Source organism: Pseudorca crassidens, chromosome 6 (genome assembly GCF_039906515.1).
Source record: "Pseudorca crassidens isolate mPseCra1 chromosome 6, mPseCra1.hap1, whole genome shotgun sequence".
In the NCBI taxonomy this organism is placed as follows: Eukaryota; Metazoa; Chordata; class Mammalia; order Artiodactyla; family Delphinidae; genus Pseudorca; species Pseudorca crassidens.
In genome coordinates, this window is record NC_090301.1 from 32,699,272 (window position 1) to 32,715,398 (window position 16,127).

Consider the following 16,127-nt stretch of genomic DNA (forward strand, 5'->3'; position numbering starts at 1 on the left):
ACAACCCAATCCAAAAATGGGCAGAAGACCTAAACAGACATTTCCACAAAGAAGATATACAGATTGCTAACAAACACATGAAAAGGTGCTCAATATCACTAATCATTAGAGAAATGCAAATCAAAACTACAATGAGGTATCACCTCACACCAGTCAGAATGGCCAAAATCAAAAAATCTACAAACAACAAATGCTGGAGAGCGTGTGGAGGAAAGGAAACCCTCTTGCACTGTTTGTAGGAATGTAAATTGATACAGCCACTATGAAGAACAGTATAGAGGTTCCTTAAAAAACTAAAAATAGAACTACTATATTACCCAGCAATCCCACTCCTGGGCATATACCTTGAGAAAACCATAATTCAAAAAGAGTCATGTACCACAATGTTCAATGCAGCACTATTTATAATAGCCAGGACATGGTAGCAACCTAAGTGTCCATCGACAGATGAATGGATAAAGAAGATGTGGCACATATAAACAATGGAATATTAGTCAGCCATAAAAAAAATGAAATTGAGTTATTTGTAGTGAGGTGGATGGACCTAGAGTCTGTCATACAGACTCTGTCATACAGTGAAGTAAGTCAGAAAGAGAAAAACAAATACCGTATCCTAACACATATATATGGAATCTAAAAAAAAATGGTTCTGATGAGCCTAGGAGCAGGACAGGAATAAAGACACAGACGTAGAGAATGGACTTGAGGACACGGGGTTGGGGAAGGGTAACCTGGGATGAATTGAGAGAATAACACTGACATATATACACTACCAAATGTAAAATCGATAGCTAGTGGGAAGCAGCTACCTAGCACAGGGAGATCGGCTCAGTGCTTTGAGACCACCTAGGGGGTAGGATAAGGAGGGTGAGAGGGAGACGTAAGAGGGAGGGGATATGGGGATATACGTAGGCACATAGCTGATTTACTTTGTTATACAGCAGAAAGTAACGCAACATTGTAAAGCAATTAATACTCAAAGATGTTAAAAATAAAATAAAAGGTAAAATATAATGTAATAAAAGTATATATGATATAACAAAGGTATTACACTAGCAAAAAGATATAACAATTATGAACATTTACGTATCTAATGACAGACCATCAAAACATATGAAGCAAATACTGACAGAATTGAAGAGAGAAACATATAGTTCTTCCATAATAGCTGGAGAATTCAATACCTCATCCACAATAATGGATAAAACAACTAGATAGAAGATAAGTAAAGCAACAGAGGACTTAACACAGTAAATCTAATAGCTCTAAGAAACATATACAGGTGACTCTACCCAAGAACAGAACAAACATTCTTCTCAAGTGCACTTGGGACATTTTACAAGATAGACACTATATTAGGCCACAAATTAAGTCTCAACAGATTTAAAATGACAGATATCATACAAAGTATCTTCTCTAACCGCAGCAGGATGAAGTTAAAAATCAGTAACATAAAGAGAACTGAAAAATTCACAAAACTGTGTAAATTAACAAAAATACTTTAAAATAATCAATGGATCAAAGAAGAAACCCACAAGGGAAATTAGAAAATACTTAAGATGAATGAAAAGGAAAACATTACTTACCAAAACTTATGGGAGGCAATGAAAGTGGTGCAAAGGGAGAATTTTATAGGTGTAAGTGCTTACACTAAAAAAAAAGAACAAGAAACCAACTACCTAATATTACAACTTAAGGAATCAGACAAAGATGAACAAACTAAATCCAAAGTTAGCAGAAAGAAGGAAATGATAAAGATCAGAGCAGAGATTAAAATAAATTTTTAAAAATAGAGAAAATCAATGAAAACAAAAATTAGTTCCTTGGAGACATCAACAAAATTGACAAACCTTTAGCTAGATAGACTAAGAAAAAGAGAGACGAATCAGATTACTAACATCAAAAATGAAGTGTGGATATTACTACTGATACTACAGAAATACAGAGGATTATTAAGAGAGTACTATGAACAACTGTACAACAACAAATTGAATAACATAGATGAAATGGACAAATTCCTAGAAACACAAAATCTGCCAAGATTAAACCATGATGAAATAAATAAGCTGAATAGACCTACAACTAGTAAGGAAACTGAATCAGTAATCAAAACTCTCCCAAAAAAGCAGTCCTGGACCTGATGTTTTCACTCATGAAGTCTACAAAACATTTAAAGAAGAACTAATGCCAATCCTTCTCAAATTTTTCTAAAAAACTGAAAAGGAAGGAACACTTTCTGACTCATTTTATGAGGCCAGTATTACCCTGATCCCAAAGCCAAACAAGAGACTACATGAAAACTACAAGCCAACATCCCTTATGAACATTAATGCAAAGATCTTCAACAAAATACTAGCAAAGAGAATTCAACAGTATATTAAAAGTATTACACACTATGACTAAGTGGGATTTATTCCTGTAATGCAAGGATGGTTAAACATATGAAAGCTGATCAATGTAATATGCCATATTAACAGAATAAAGGGGAAAAAAACCCAGATGATCATCTCAATTAATGCAGAAAAGCATTTGACAAAATTCAGCAACCATTCCTGATAACAACACTCAGCAAACTAGGAACAGAAAGAAACTACCTCAACATAATAAAACCTATATATAAAAATTTCACAGCAAATATCATACTAAATGGTAAAAGACTGAAAGCTTTTCCTCTAAGAACAAGAAAAGAAGACAGATTTTAAGAGGCATGTGATGCCCCTAACCCAACGGTTCTCAAATTCTTATATGCAGATTAATGGAATGTGTGAAAATTCAAAATGCCTGAGCTCTTTTGGATCAGAACTTCCATACATAAGGCTCAAACTCTGTATTTCTATTAAGCTTCCCAGTTGACATTTATGCACACCAAAATTTAAGTACCACAGACGTAATCATCTATAAATCTGGAAATATAAGCTATGGAATAATTATACTTTCTTTGGTAAAATTATAAAATGAAAGACTAGAAAAATACATTTCACAAATGATAACGCACAGTATAAAAATGTATACGTACATGTTTATTGGTGAGGACCATATAGAAAATACCAGTGCAATAAATTCTTAAGTAAAAACTCCTGTCATTGTCTTTACTCTAAAGCAATTATTTTTTATCCTGGCTGAATCTCTCTAAGTAGATATAGTAAAAGGCTTTCCAATATAATAACAAACCACAAGCCTATTGCAAAAGCTGTACTCATCCCTAAAAGCTCCATATGAACAACAAACATCATTAATAACTAATAAATGCATTATTAGTTTGCTAATAATTATTTGAAACAGATAACTAGTTTATTTGTACCAGATACCTGCAAAGAACAATGAAGAACTTGATAAGCAAAATTGACAAGGCTTGTTGTTCTTCCTCTAACCCATCTGCCATTTTCTGAACACACTGCAGAAGCTGGGTCCTCAGAACCTGCAGAATATTATCAGGAAGCAGAGATATTCCTGGAGGCACATCATCTACCCTACAATATAAGGGGAACAAAATAAGAAGGGTGTTTAAATACAGGACGAAAATCTGTGGCACTTTAAAGTAACTACATTTTCAGCTCAAATCCTAAAGAAGCTCTTTTAGTCCAGATATTCTGTGCCTTCCTCTCTGCATAGTACCACCAAATGGAGAGTGACATTTTAGAAGATTATTAGAGCAGAGTGGTTAGTCTTACTTCAGAGGAGTCTTACTGAGAAGAGAGAGAAAAAAAGGCTATTTAGTATTTTCAATTGTGCTATTGTTAAAGAAAATATTTAAAATATAAGATTACTTCACCTTCTACTATTTAGAAATACAATGTGTCTATACCATTTCTAAAAGAAACGGTAACTAGCAAATAAAAATGAAGTACCTCTAACTAGTTTAATATCTGTTAACTGCTTTACTAAATAAACAATATTCACCTACCTACAGGGTCCCTAAGCCATCTGATCAGAAGAGGGAGAGAAGAAAACTAGCAAAATGAAAGGAGAAAGATAGAGGTGAATGTAGAACCCCAAGCATGAGCATCAGTAGAAGACTCTTTTAAAGCAATACATCAATATTTTGTGACAGGTGGTTTCTGTGTAAGAAGACAATATGGTTCTTTATGGGCAAAAGCCAATACCAGATGTAACTGGCTCCTTGCATGTGCCTCTCACATTAAAACCCCCTAGATTCAAAGTCAGAAGCCTGCATACTAAGTTCCACCTCTGTAACATGAAGCACTTCATTTAATCTCTGAAGTTCCCTAATCTATAAAACTGTAATATCAGATATCCACCCTATTTCACTGGGCTCTGAAACCAGAAAGTCAATGTGCATTTTCAGCTTTAAAGTATGTAAAGAGGGCTTCCCTGGTGGCGCAGTGGTTGAGAGTCTGCCTGCCAATGCAGGGGACATGGGTTCGTGCCCCGGTCTGGGAGGATCCCACATGCCGCGGAGCGGCTGGGCCCGTGAGCCATGGCCGCTGAGCCTGCACGTCCGGAGCCTGTGCTCTACAACGGGAGAGGCCACGACAGTGAGAGGCCCGCGTACCGCAAAAAAAAAAAAAAAAAAGTATGTAAAGAACTCTAAATATGTAATGCATTTTAAATATACTATCTCTAAAGCCTCAGAATCTTTTCATAAGCCACTGTATTATTTCCCTATCTCTGTTAAGAAAAATGCTCAAATAGCAAAGAAGCACTGTGAAGAGTTCCATGATTAAATGGCAATTATACTTTACAATAGTCTTTTCTTCAGATAATGCTTAACATGAAGTATTAGTACTATGTTTACATTGAGTAAAAGGCATTCACTGTAAACAAAGAAATTTGAAGCATCTTAGCAGTAGTCACATAAACACATATGTAAATATTATTAGCCTCTTCCTGAACCACCCTACAACATAAATTAATAAAGCATTTTATAAAATAAACACAAGTCACAAAGCATACTACCAAGGTTGCCTAATACTATATAATCATGTTCTAAAAATACATGTTTCATTTTAGTCTGGGCATCATTTCACTTGCAGCTTTGGATTCTTTCATTCTCTCTTATTTATAGATGGTATCAGAAACACTCATTTTTATATTTAATTTTTTTTTGGAGAGCTAAAAAGAGGTGATTAGAAAAACCAGAGTTAACTTCAAAATAATAAACAAACATTTAAATATAACTGATTTTCAAGATGAAGTGAAACTATTCCTCCGCACTTTTCCAAAAATGTTAAATCAACAAGCAAGAAGACATTAGATTTCCCAATATTCCATTTTAGTTATTTAAAGGAGTAGTTCCTTTTGTCCTTAATTGTCCCATTTTCTATTTACACACGTTTTGATTTAACTGGGCAGAAAAAAATACTAACTTCTAAAAGAGCAATCTTTTTTTTTTTAACTGACTCTCATTATAAAATTGGGGTTTACTTAGGACATGGCATATAGACAAAGTTGGAATTTTTGGCCTTGTTCCTAATGTGATGAGGATTTAAGAATTTAGAAGAATTTTCCCACCTCTAGGACTTTATTGTCCAAAATTCTAAGCTCCTTTTGCTGAAATATCCCAAACTCCAGAAATCTTTTCCACTCCTCAATTTGCCTAGTCAATGTCTATTGTAAACAGCTGCCAATTGTTCTCTCTAATGTAGGAAAAAGTCCAGCTTAAATTTCAAGGCCTTATAATCTGGTAAAAGCAATCCTTGCCTTCTATTATGAATTCTCTAACTTGGAAATTCTATAAAGTCAGTATACTTTAAATGAGGATTATCTGTGAGTTTCTTATCTTTAAGGTGACTAGACTAGTTTTACAGATCTTACATATAATATTCACTTGAAAAATTGAAAGTTTACTACAAGCAAAATCTAAATTCATGGTTCAGTTTGAAAGACAAAGATATGAAATATAATTTTAAATAAACCAACTAAATCACAAGTAAAAAAACACTCTTGAGATTCTTCATCTTACTTTAAATATAGTGGCAATATAAGTCTACATAGTGTTTTTAAAAATGACCTCCCAAGGAAGGAGACATTTATAATGTATGGATGATAACAAGTGCATCTTACAAAACCCCAAGCATTCAAAGGCCAAAATTCTGACTCCATAAGATCCTTAGGCTCATGATTTAAAATGAGCTATAAATTTTTAAAATAAAAGCACTCCTAAGTATAAACTACAAGAATATTCTTTTATGAGTAGAAATCAATAATACATAATCTTATTTTGAGTTCAAGATTTAGTACTGATTTTCAACCTTTATAAACCTGTTACAAATAATCTAATGGGGAAGAACTCTGAAACTGTATTTATAAATACAGTACTTGTGCTTTCTGAGCATAACCATATTGTTTCTTAAGTTCATTGCCTTGGTCCAAAGCGCTAATGATTTTTTTCTCTGAATTATTACAATTACCCCTTAACTGGGCTTCTTGCCTTCAGTCTCAACCCTTTCCAATCCAACCTCCATAATGCCACCAAAGTGACTTTTAAAAAACAAACTTGATCATGATACTCTTTTTTTTTTTTATAATTTATTTTATTTATTTATTTTTGGCTATGTTGGGTCTTCGCTGCTGCGCTCAGCCTTTCTCTAGTTGCGGCAAGCGGGGGCTACTCTTGGTTGCAGTGCACGGGCTTCTCATTGCGGTGGCTTCTCTTGTTGCAGAGCACATGCTCTAGGCACGTGGACTTCAGTAGTTGTGGCATGTGGGCTCAGCAGTTGTGGCTCGCGAGCTCTAGAGCACAGGCTCAGTAGTTGTGGCACACAGGCTTAGTTGCTCCGCAGCATGTGGGATCTTCCCAGACCAGGGCTCAAACCCGTGTCCCCTGCATTGGCAGGCGGATTTGTAACCACTGTGCCACCAGGGAAGTCCCATGATACTCTTATGCAGAAAATTCTTTAGTAGAGCCTTGTATCTTCCATAACAAAAAGTCAAAGTCCATTAGTAATGCATTTGTGGCACTTCATGATCTGGCTCCCATGTGATTCTCCAGGTTCAACTCACCTGTGTCTAAACTCTCACTGCTTACCTCCACCCCCAAACTGCAAATATTTTCGTCCTTGAAGATTTTTAATTCACCAGATACTTTTTCATCCTCAACCACCACCCATTTCTCTCCTCTTCTCTCAACACATCTCTATAAATGGAGTTGCTTTTGCGGCTAAAAGTATGTCCTCATTTCTCCAGCTTTTAACCACAGCAAACCTAACCTCTCTTACCTAGGTCCACAAGATGACTTGAGATACAATATGAACTTTATCTGGGAAGTGGGCCTGGGAACAGTGAGATTGCAGAAACAGATGTAGGCAGAGGAATGGGAGAAAATATTTGTAATTTCACTTATACATTTCCATAAGATGCTAATTTTTCCCTCATGATTTTCAAACCTAGTTTTAAAAAATCCTAAAACTTAACCTCTTCCAAGATGTTTATTTTTCCCTCATTTTATGATTTTCAAACCTAGTTTTTAAAAATCTGAAAACTTAACCTCCTCCAAGATGTTTTCTAAGGCCCTTCTCTAAAGCTAGGAAAAGAAGTATAATAAGTTTCAACTACAATAGAATGCCTGTCATATAATAAAGAAATTTTATGCAAATGAATAAAGTGATGCATGGTGGACCCTTAGATAGTTTCAAAAAAGGGGTTGGCCACGTCTGAATAACTCACCCCCCCCCAACTTTCTGGGAGGGGAGAGGAGCTGGAGACTGAGTTCAATCACATGGTCAATGAAGTAATAAGACCCAACAAAACTCTGACACCCAGAGCTCAAAGAGCTTCCTTCTTTGAATGCACTGATGTTCAGGGAGAGCAACATGCCCTGACTCCAAAGGGAGAGAGCATGGAAGCCCTGCATCCAAGACCCTCCCAGGCCCTGTCCTACATGTATCCTTTATAATAATACTGTAATCATAAGTATAGGACTATCAGTGAGTTCTGTGAGTTAATCTAACAAATTATTGAACCTGAGGGAGTCATGTCAACCCCTAAATTTACAGCCTGTTGATCAGAAATGTCGGTGGCTCCCAAGACTTGCTAACGATGTCTGAAGTGAGGGCAGTCTTGTGGAGGACTTTGCCTTTAACTCATGGGATCTGGCGCTAACTCCAGGTAGTGTCAGAATTGAAATGAATTGCAGGACACCCAGTTGCCAGTGGCTGAACAAAGTAAAGAAGAGGCTTCTAGAAGTCACGTCTAGTATCAGCAAGAAAGACTGCTGTGATCAATCAGAAATGTCTGCCGTGAAAGCAGGGTTATGTGTGTTACATAACTGCCATCCTTGTAATGTCATCAATGAAGTTTTTGTACCAAAAATTAACAAACTCACCCAAGGGTAGGAAATTAAGTGTTTCAACATACCTGGTAGGCAGCTTTTCAAAGTCAACATCTAAGAATTGTTCATAGTTAGAAACAAAATTGTCCAACCACAGCTTCAGGTAATCTGGATCTTTCTGAAATAAAACCATTTTAATATTAAGTACATCTTTCAGGAATTTTTTTAAAAAATGCTTTTACTCCTATTGAGCAGATATGAATTGATAAATCTAAAGAAACAATAATATGAAATCTCTAAATGATATACAGAAGACATATGTGTTGTTTTAAAATGTATATTAAGTATAGTGAACCCATGGCACTCACACAAGGAGCTACAATCTGGAAAATGTCCTATAAGATTCTAAACAATTTGCCCTCCCCTATCTCTGTGGCCTTATCCACTGTCACCCTGTACTATACTGGCTTCCTGGCTGTTACTGGGACATACCAGACATGCTCCCATCTCAGGCCTTTGCAATGGCTGTTTTCTCTACCCAGGACACTCTTCCATCAGATAGCTGATGGCTAATTCCTACATCTTCAAGTCATTCTTTAAATGGCTTATTCTCAATGAGGCCAAATTTTACCACCCTTTCTTAAACCTTCTCACTAACCTTTACCTTCTACCCTATTCTGTTGCCCCACCTCATGGTGCTTTCTCACCTTCTAACATACTGTATAATTTATTTATTTATTAATTTATTATCTGTCATTTCCCCTAGACTGTAGGCTTCACAATTTCAAGGCCTATCTAAGGGCCCACCACAAGTGATTTCTTTTTACTAATGGACACCAAGTGCCTAAAACAGCTCCTGGCATTGACCAGGTGCCCAATGAATTAATGAAAAATATAAAATGCAGAAATAAGATAAAATGGGAGATGGATCATTAACCTAAACATAAAAACTAAAAAAATCTTCTAAAAGAAAATACAGAATACCTTTGCAACCTTGGGGTAGACAAAGATTTCTTAGCTAGGACACAAAAATCACAAAGCAAAAAAAGAAAAAAATAATAATTTGTCTTAACCAAAATTTAAAACTTTGATTCATCAGAAGACACCATTAAGAAAATGAAAAGGCAAGCCATATGCCAGCTGAAAATATTCTCAGTACATATATCTGACAAAGGACTTGTACCAAGAATATATAAAGAACTCCTATGAATCAATGTAAATAGGACAACTCAATTTAAAAATGAGCAAAAGGTTCAGACATTTCACAAAAGAAGATACACAAATGGGCAAGTAGCATGCAAAAGCATTCTCAACATTATTAGTTATCGAGGGAAATACAAATTAAAATGAAATGGAATACCATTACACACCCACTAGAATGGCTAAAATTTAAGACTTTCCATACCAAGTGTTGGTAAAGATGTGGAGTAACTGGAACTCACATTTCTGGTGGGAGTATAAAATGGTATAATCACTTGGAAAACAGTTTGGCAGTTTCTTTTAAACATAAATATACCACATGGCCCAGTCATTCCTCTTAAGAGAAGTGAAAACATATATCCACAAAAACAAGTTGTACAAAAAAACGTTCATAGAAGATTTATTTTTAATAGCCCCAAACTGGAAACAAACCAAAATTCTATCAACAAGGTTAACTGATGAATTGTGGTATATTCACACAATGGAATGCTATTCTGCAATAACAATGAATGAACTGTTGATACGACAATGAACAGAAATTTCAAAAACATGTTGAGCAAAAGACGCCAGGCATTAAGCATATACACTGTGTGATTTCACTTATACAAAGTTCTAGAGCAGGCTATGGTGACAAAAATTAGATCACTGATTGTCTTTCAGAGGACTGACTACAAAGGGGCACAAAGAAAACTTTCCTAGGTAATAGAAATTTTCCATTTGTTTTATTAGGTAGTAGTGACACAAATGTTTGCTTGTATCAAAACTCATCAAATTTGACACTTAAAATCTGTGCATTTTTTTTTAGAAGATGTTGGGGGTAGGAGTTTATTAATTAATTACTTTTGCTGTGTTGGGTCTTCATTTCTGTGCGAAGGCTTTCTCTAGTTGTGGCAAGCGGGGGGCACTCTTCATCGCGGTGCGCGGGCCTCTCACTATCGCGGCCTCTCGTTGCGGAGCACAGGCTCCAGACGCGCAGGCTCAGTAGTTGTGGCTCACGGGCCTACTTGCTCCACGGCATGTGGGATCCTCCCAGACCAGGGCTCGAACCCATGTCCCCTGCATTAGCAGGCACATTCTCAACCACTGCGCCACCAGGGAAGCCCAAAAATCTGTGCATTTTAAGGTCTGTAAGTTACATCTCAAAGATGATTTGAAAAAAACCATGATTCCTCAGAAATGTCTTTTTAAATATAAATTACATCATTAAAAAAGATGCTCAGGGCTTCCCTGGTGGCGCAGTGGTGGAGAGTCCGCCTGCCGATGCAGGGGACACAGGTTCGTGCCCCGGTCCGGGAGGATCCCACATGCCGCGGAGCGGCTGGGCCCGTGAGCCATGGCCGCTGAGCCTGCGCGTCCAGAGCCAATGATGCTCAAAGTTGTTTCCTTCACCTCGTTAACACTTTTTTACTCCAGTCAATTTCAACATGATATCAGGAGTCTTACTTACTCATTAAATATCACTGGTTAGGTACTGCTCTTGGATAAAGGGAACTCAAATAATTTATTTCCCTAAAATAAAAGCATTACACACAAATCAGAATTCCTAACAGAATGTTCCCAGAATATGCAGACTGCTAACCTTTTGTGTATTTATTTTTTCTATTAATATACTGTTCCAAAATCAGATCATAAATTGTTATAATCCACATCATCACTGAGAAGACAGAAATATTTCAGAAAAAGAACTACCTCTTGTGAGAAATTTTCTCAAGGATTTCATTAATTGCTTTTTTCATTTCCAACCAGCACTTCATTCATTCATACATTCATCAGGATAAGACTCCAGAAATACAGGTAGCCGGAGTTTTCCTTATCATGGTTCCTTTTTAATAGAGCAGAGTTTTAATAAACTCTGTAAAAGTTCAGCACAAAACAGTTTATAATGCCATAAAGAATTAATGTATTCCTCCTCATAGTTTATTTAGAAATTCTACCATATCTAGTTCAAAGTCTGAAAGTCAGAGTTACCAAGTGTTTGGTAATTCAGAGTTTGGTAAGTACAGAGTTCTCCTACGAAGTTGAGCAACTAACTATAAAGAAAGAAATGGTACTTAAAGCTGGAAATGTTTTATTTAGTAAGAAGTGAAGCAGTTACATTTTTTTTTGAGATTCTGCAATGTGCAAAGTATTATAGCAGGTATTTAAAAAGTGTACATCATCCCATTTACTCCTTACAACCATCTAGAGGTTTCATTTTCCCCATTTTACAGGTTAGAAAAGCAATGTTCTAAGGATATATAACTTATCCATAGTCATACAGCTAGTCATCAATAGTGCTGGGATTAAAATGCAAAGATATATGAATCCAACTGTGCTCTTTCTACTACACTACACTACACTGTCTTTGAACTGTGAGCAGGAATAAAATGGAGCTTAGTGGACAAAAAGAGGAAAAGAGGAACTAAGGATCAGTAAACTCAAGGCCATAAACAACTTAACACATAAAACAGCCACATTCCACACAGCCTGAGAAAACCCTTAAGAAGATCTATACTTTACTGCCAAAGGCCATAAAAGGAAAAATGTCCACACACCCAGAAACAATATTAATTAAATCTCAAGCTTAGCCACTTTCATGGTTAAGAGAGCTGGATACAATGAAACACCACAGTAGGGTCTATCTCTCCATTTGTATGATATTTATTAACACAACACACAAATGTATTAAGTACTACAGGAGCACTGAGGCCAGATTACATGGATTCTAACCCCTGCTCTGTCACTTTCTTGAACAAGTCACCCTATGTTTGCACAACAGTTTCTTCTATAAAAATGAAGATAATGATAGTAGCTTTCTTTACAGGGTTGTGAAAATTAAATAACCTAGTCAAGGGCACATAGTATATGCTAAGTATAATGTTACTTTTTTTAAAGTTATTAATTTATTTTTAAATTTATTTATTTATTTACTTATTTACTTATGGCTGCATTGGGTTTTCGTTGCTGCGCATGGTCTTTCTCTAGTTGTGGCGAGCGGGGGCTACTCTTCATTGTGGTGCACAGGCTTCTCACTGCAGTGGCTTCTCTTGTTATGGAGCACAGGCTCTAGGCACACGGGCTTCAGTAGTTGTGGCACACGGGCTCAGCAGTTGTGGCTCGCAGGATCTAGAGCACAGGCTCAGTAGTTGTGGCGCACAGGCTTAGTTGCTCCACGGCATGTGGGATCTTCCTGGACCAGAGATTGAACCCGTGTCCCCTGCATTGGCAGGCGGATTCTTAACCACTGCACCACCAGGGAAGTCCCTAATGCTATTTTTATAACCTATTATGTGCCTAAATAACGGCTCACTCACAAAACAGGAATGTCCTATGCTACACATACACATTTAAATATTTCATGATCCCCTGTGCCACATGATTTTAACTGTATTCTTTTCCTTTCAAATCTCTGCATTTGCTCTCAGTGTAACTTTGGGGAAGTTACTTCATCTCTCTGATCTGTTCCTGATCCATAAAATGAAGGTAATACTTCCCCTCATAGGGCTGTTGAAAGCACTGAATGAGATAATACATGTAAGGCACTCAGCAATACCTGACATTTAGCAAATGCTCAATAAAATAAGCAATTATAAAATAATTAAAATCAACTTTATTGATCTTGTACTCAAATATTCATCCAATCATCTGCCGTTAAGACAGTCCTTCATTTGGACTGTTATGTAGCTCCCTACAGGTCTCTGTAGCTTCAGTTTCTCTCACCTACACACAGTTACTAATGGGGTTTGTTAAATTTGAATCTAATCATCTTTTCTCTCCTGTCCAAATACTTTCAACGTCCCCCCATTACCAGAGGATGAAGTCTAAACACTTAGATGTGCTGTCCAGTGCAGTGACCACTAGCCGAATGTGATTATTTAAATTACATTAAAGCACAGGAGGCTTTTACCTTCTTATAACATCCACTCCTCCATTGGGAGGCTTTAGTGGGTAACAGAATTAAGGGACCCATACAATTTCACCTAGTTCTTATGGGCTAGGGTTACAGGTAAGAATGGGGGAAACACCTTACTTCCTCCACACAATGATATTTGGGCTGTAGTATTCTTTCAAGTTTTATAAACTTTTAGATACATACATATATTTCAACCATATGTTGGACAACTTGCAACTTACATATGAGTTGCATTTTAAAAGTTCATTTCAGTCAGTTATATTCATAACATATTTTTAATGTCCTAGCAAAAGAAGATAAATTCCTCCCACAGGAATACTAGGCCAGCCCTCAAGGTTTTCTAATAGAACTCAGCTGCTTCAAAAAACATTTAATAAGTACATGCCAACCATGTACCAACCAGGGACAGTGCTAGACTCTATGGACATGAAGACAAAACATAATCTTATATCAATTATTCCTCGATTTAAAAAAACCATAATCTTGTCCTCAAAGTGCTCTTTTTTCAGTAGGAAAGAAGAGCATAAACAAATATGTGCAAAACATCATGAGAGGTAGAACAGTTGTGAAAAGTATCAAAACAATACAGAGGGAGCTACTGAATCTGTCAAGGTTGGAGGTAACTGAGTAATAAAAATACTCAAAAGTTTTCACAAATCATAAACTGATATTCTCAAGGAGAGAGGAGGGGAGAGGGGAATTCCAGACAGATAGAAAATAGCAAGATATGCTCAAAGGATGTACAATATTTGGTATTGTCCCACCATGGAAAGAACAGGAAGCAGTGGGACAGGTGCATAGAATTATAAGACTGGAGAAGTCACCATTTCCTAAGCAAGTACTTAACAATACTGTCGGTTTCGATGAGAACAGATACAATTTGAAAAGTTTAAAAAAAAAGAAAAAGCAAAGATGGCTATGTTTAATCAAGTTAGAGAAGCACTAGTTAAGCAAAATTAAACAAGACTTTTAACAATACATTATCTTTAAGATGACATATGCGGGACTTCCCTGGTGGCGCACTGGTTAAGACTCCACACTCCCAATGCAGGGGGCCTGGGTTCCATTCCCTGGTCAGGGAACTGCAGCAACTAAGAGTTCGCATGCCACAACTAAGGAGCCCACCTGCCGCAACTAAGGAGCCCACGAGCCGCAACTAAGGCCCAGCGCAACCAAATAAGTAAATAAATAAATTTTAAAAAGATGAACTATGCCTTATGAACGCCATTGGAAGGGGTGAATATAATATGAAATTTCTGAAACTCATACAACCACAAACCTTATCTTCCTGACTCAATTTCATTAATTTTATCAAAGAACCAACTTTTTATTTGGTTGATCCTTTCTATTATGTTTATTATTAATTTCTGCTCTTTCCAAAAGCATTTTATTAAATGAAATCACAAACATACAAAAAAGGTGGAGAGAATGGTATGACTCAGTTTCAACAACTTTCAAATCATGCATAACCAATCTTCTTTCACCTATAGCCCCATCCTCTAATGTTACTTTTAAGCAAACCCAGATATCATATTTCATCCACAAATATTTCAATGTATATCCATAAAAGGTATCTTTTAAAATATGACATTATCATATCTAAAAAAATTAGCAGTTCTTTAATATCAGTTGATGTTCAAATTTTCCTGACTTGCTCACAAAAGCCTTTTTTAGATTTTTCTCTTTTTTTTGATGTAGACCATTTTTAAAGTCTTTATTGAATTTGTTACAATATTGCTTCTGTTTTATGTTTTGGTTTTTTGGCCTCGAGGCATGTGGGATCTTAGCTCCCCAACCAGGGATTGAACCCGCACCCCCTGCATTGAAAGGCAAAGTCTTAACCGCTGGACCACCAAGGGAAGTCCCACAAATGCCTTTTTTAACCGATAAGATCAGGACCCAAATAAAGTCCATAAATTGCAAACTGTTGGTATATCTTTAAAGTCTTTTTAAACCTGTAGGTTTCTATTACATTTCTTTTTTTTTTTTTTTCTTTGCCCTAATTTATTTGTTGAAGACACTGGGCCATTTGTCATTTAGTATTTCTCGCATTAGGGATTTTGCTGACTGCACATCTTTATGTCATTTAACATGTTCCTCAGTCCTCTGTATTTCCTGCGAAGTAGTAGATCTATAGACTGTCAGATTTAGAGATTTTTTTTTTCCCCAAAAAAACACAACATAGGTGGTGTTATACATGTCCTTCAAAAGATAAATTTCTAGTTATCTCTTACATGATGTTAGAAGCTACCTATTATCTTTTCCTAGATCCAATATTTTATTATGAGTAATTTCTGTAATAAACCTTATAATTTCCTTATACCACCATGACTACTAGAAAGATTTGCAGAAGGAAGAGCTATTAATTTATTTTCAAACTCACTTCCAGATTCTTAATTAAAATTATATCCAGATACAGATTGTATTTATGTCATTCATCCCAAGCTGTTAAATGATGAATAATTTTTATTAAAATTAAACATTCCGTGATACATGTCAACCTTCTTATGTACACTTCCTTCAACAACTGAAAAATAATAAATTTCAGAATTTTCACATCAAAGAAAAAAAGCCCTCACAATTTCCTTCACTCTACTTTGGGCCTATTCTGTTCTTTCCTTGTCTTCTTGAAATGGATGATATATTAATAATATATTCCTACATAACAAATTAAATTTAGGAGCTTGAACAACAAATATCATCTCAGTTTTTCAGGGCCAAGAATTCAAAAACAGTTTAGGTGGGTGGCTGTGGCTCAGCATTTCTCACAAACCTGTAATGAAGACGGAAACTAGGGCTGCAGTC

At 36.2% G+C, this 16,127-nt stretch overlaps 1 protein-coding gene across 3 annotated transcripts in view; it reads right to left on the reverse strand.

Moving 5' to 3' along the window:
• The window catches only part of NBEAL1 (neurobeachin like 1), a 176,273-nt gene that overhangs the window by 147,612 nt on the left and 12,534 nt on the right, over window positions 1-16,127 (reverse strand). For all 3 annotated transcript variants that reach the window (XM_067740941.1, XM_067740938.1, XM_067740939.1), the window contains exons 3-4: window positions 8,317-8,408; window positions 3,309-3,470 (exon numbers count right to left, since the gene is read on the reverse strand). In XM_067740941.1, coding sequence (XP_067597042.1) covers window positions 3,309-3,470; window positions 8,317-8,408 — 254 coding nt within the window. The remainder of the gene's footprint in view (window positions 1-3,308; window positions 3,471-8,316; window positions 8,409-16,127) is intronic.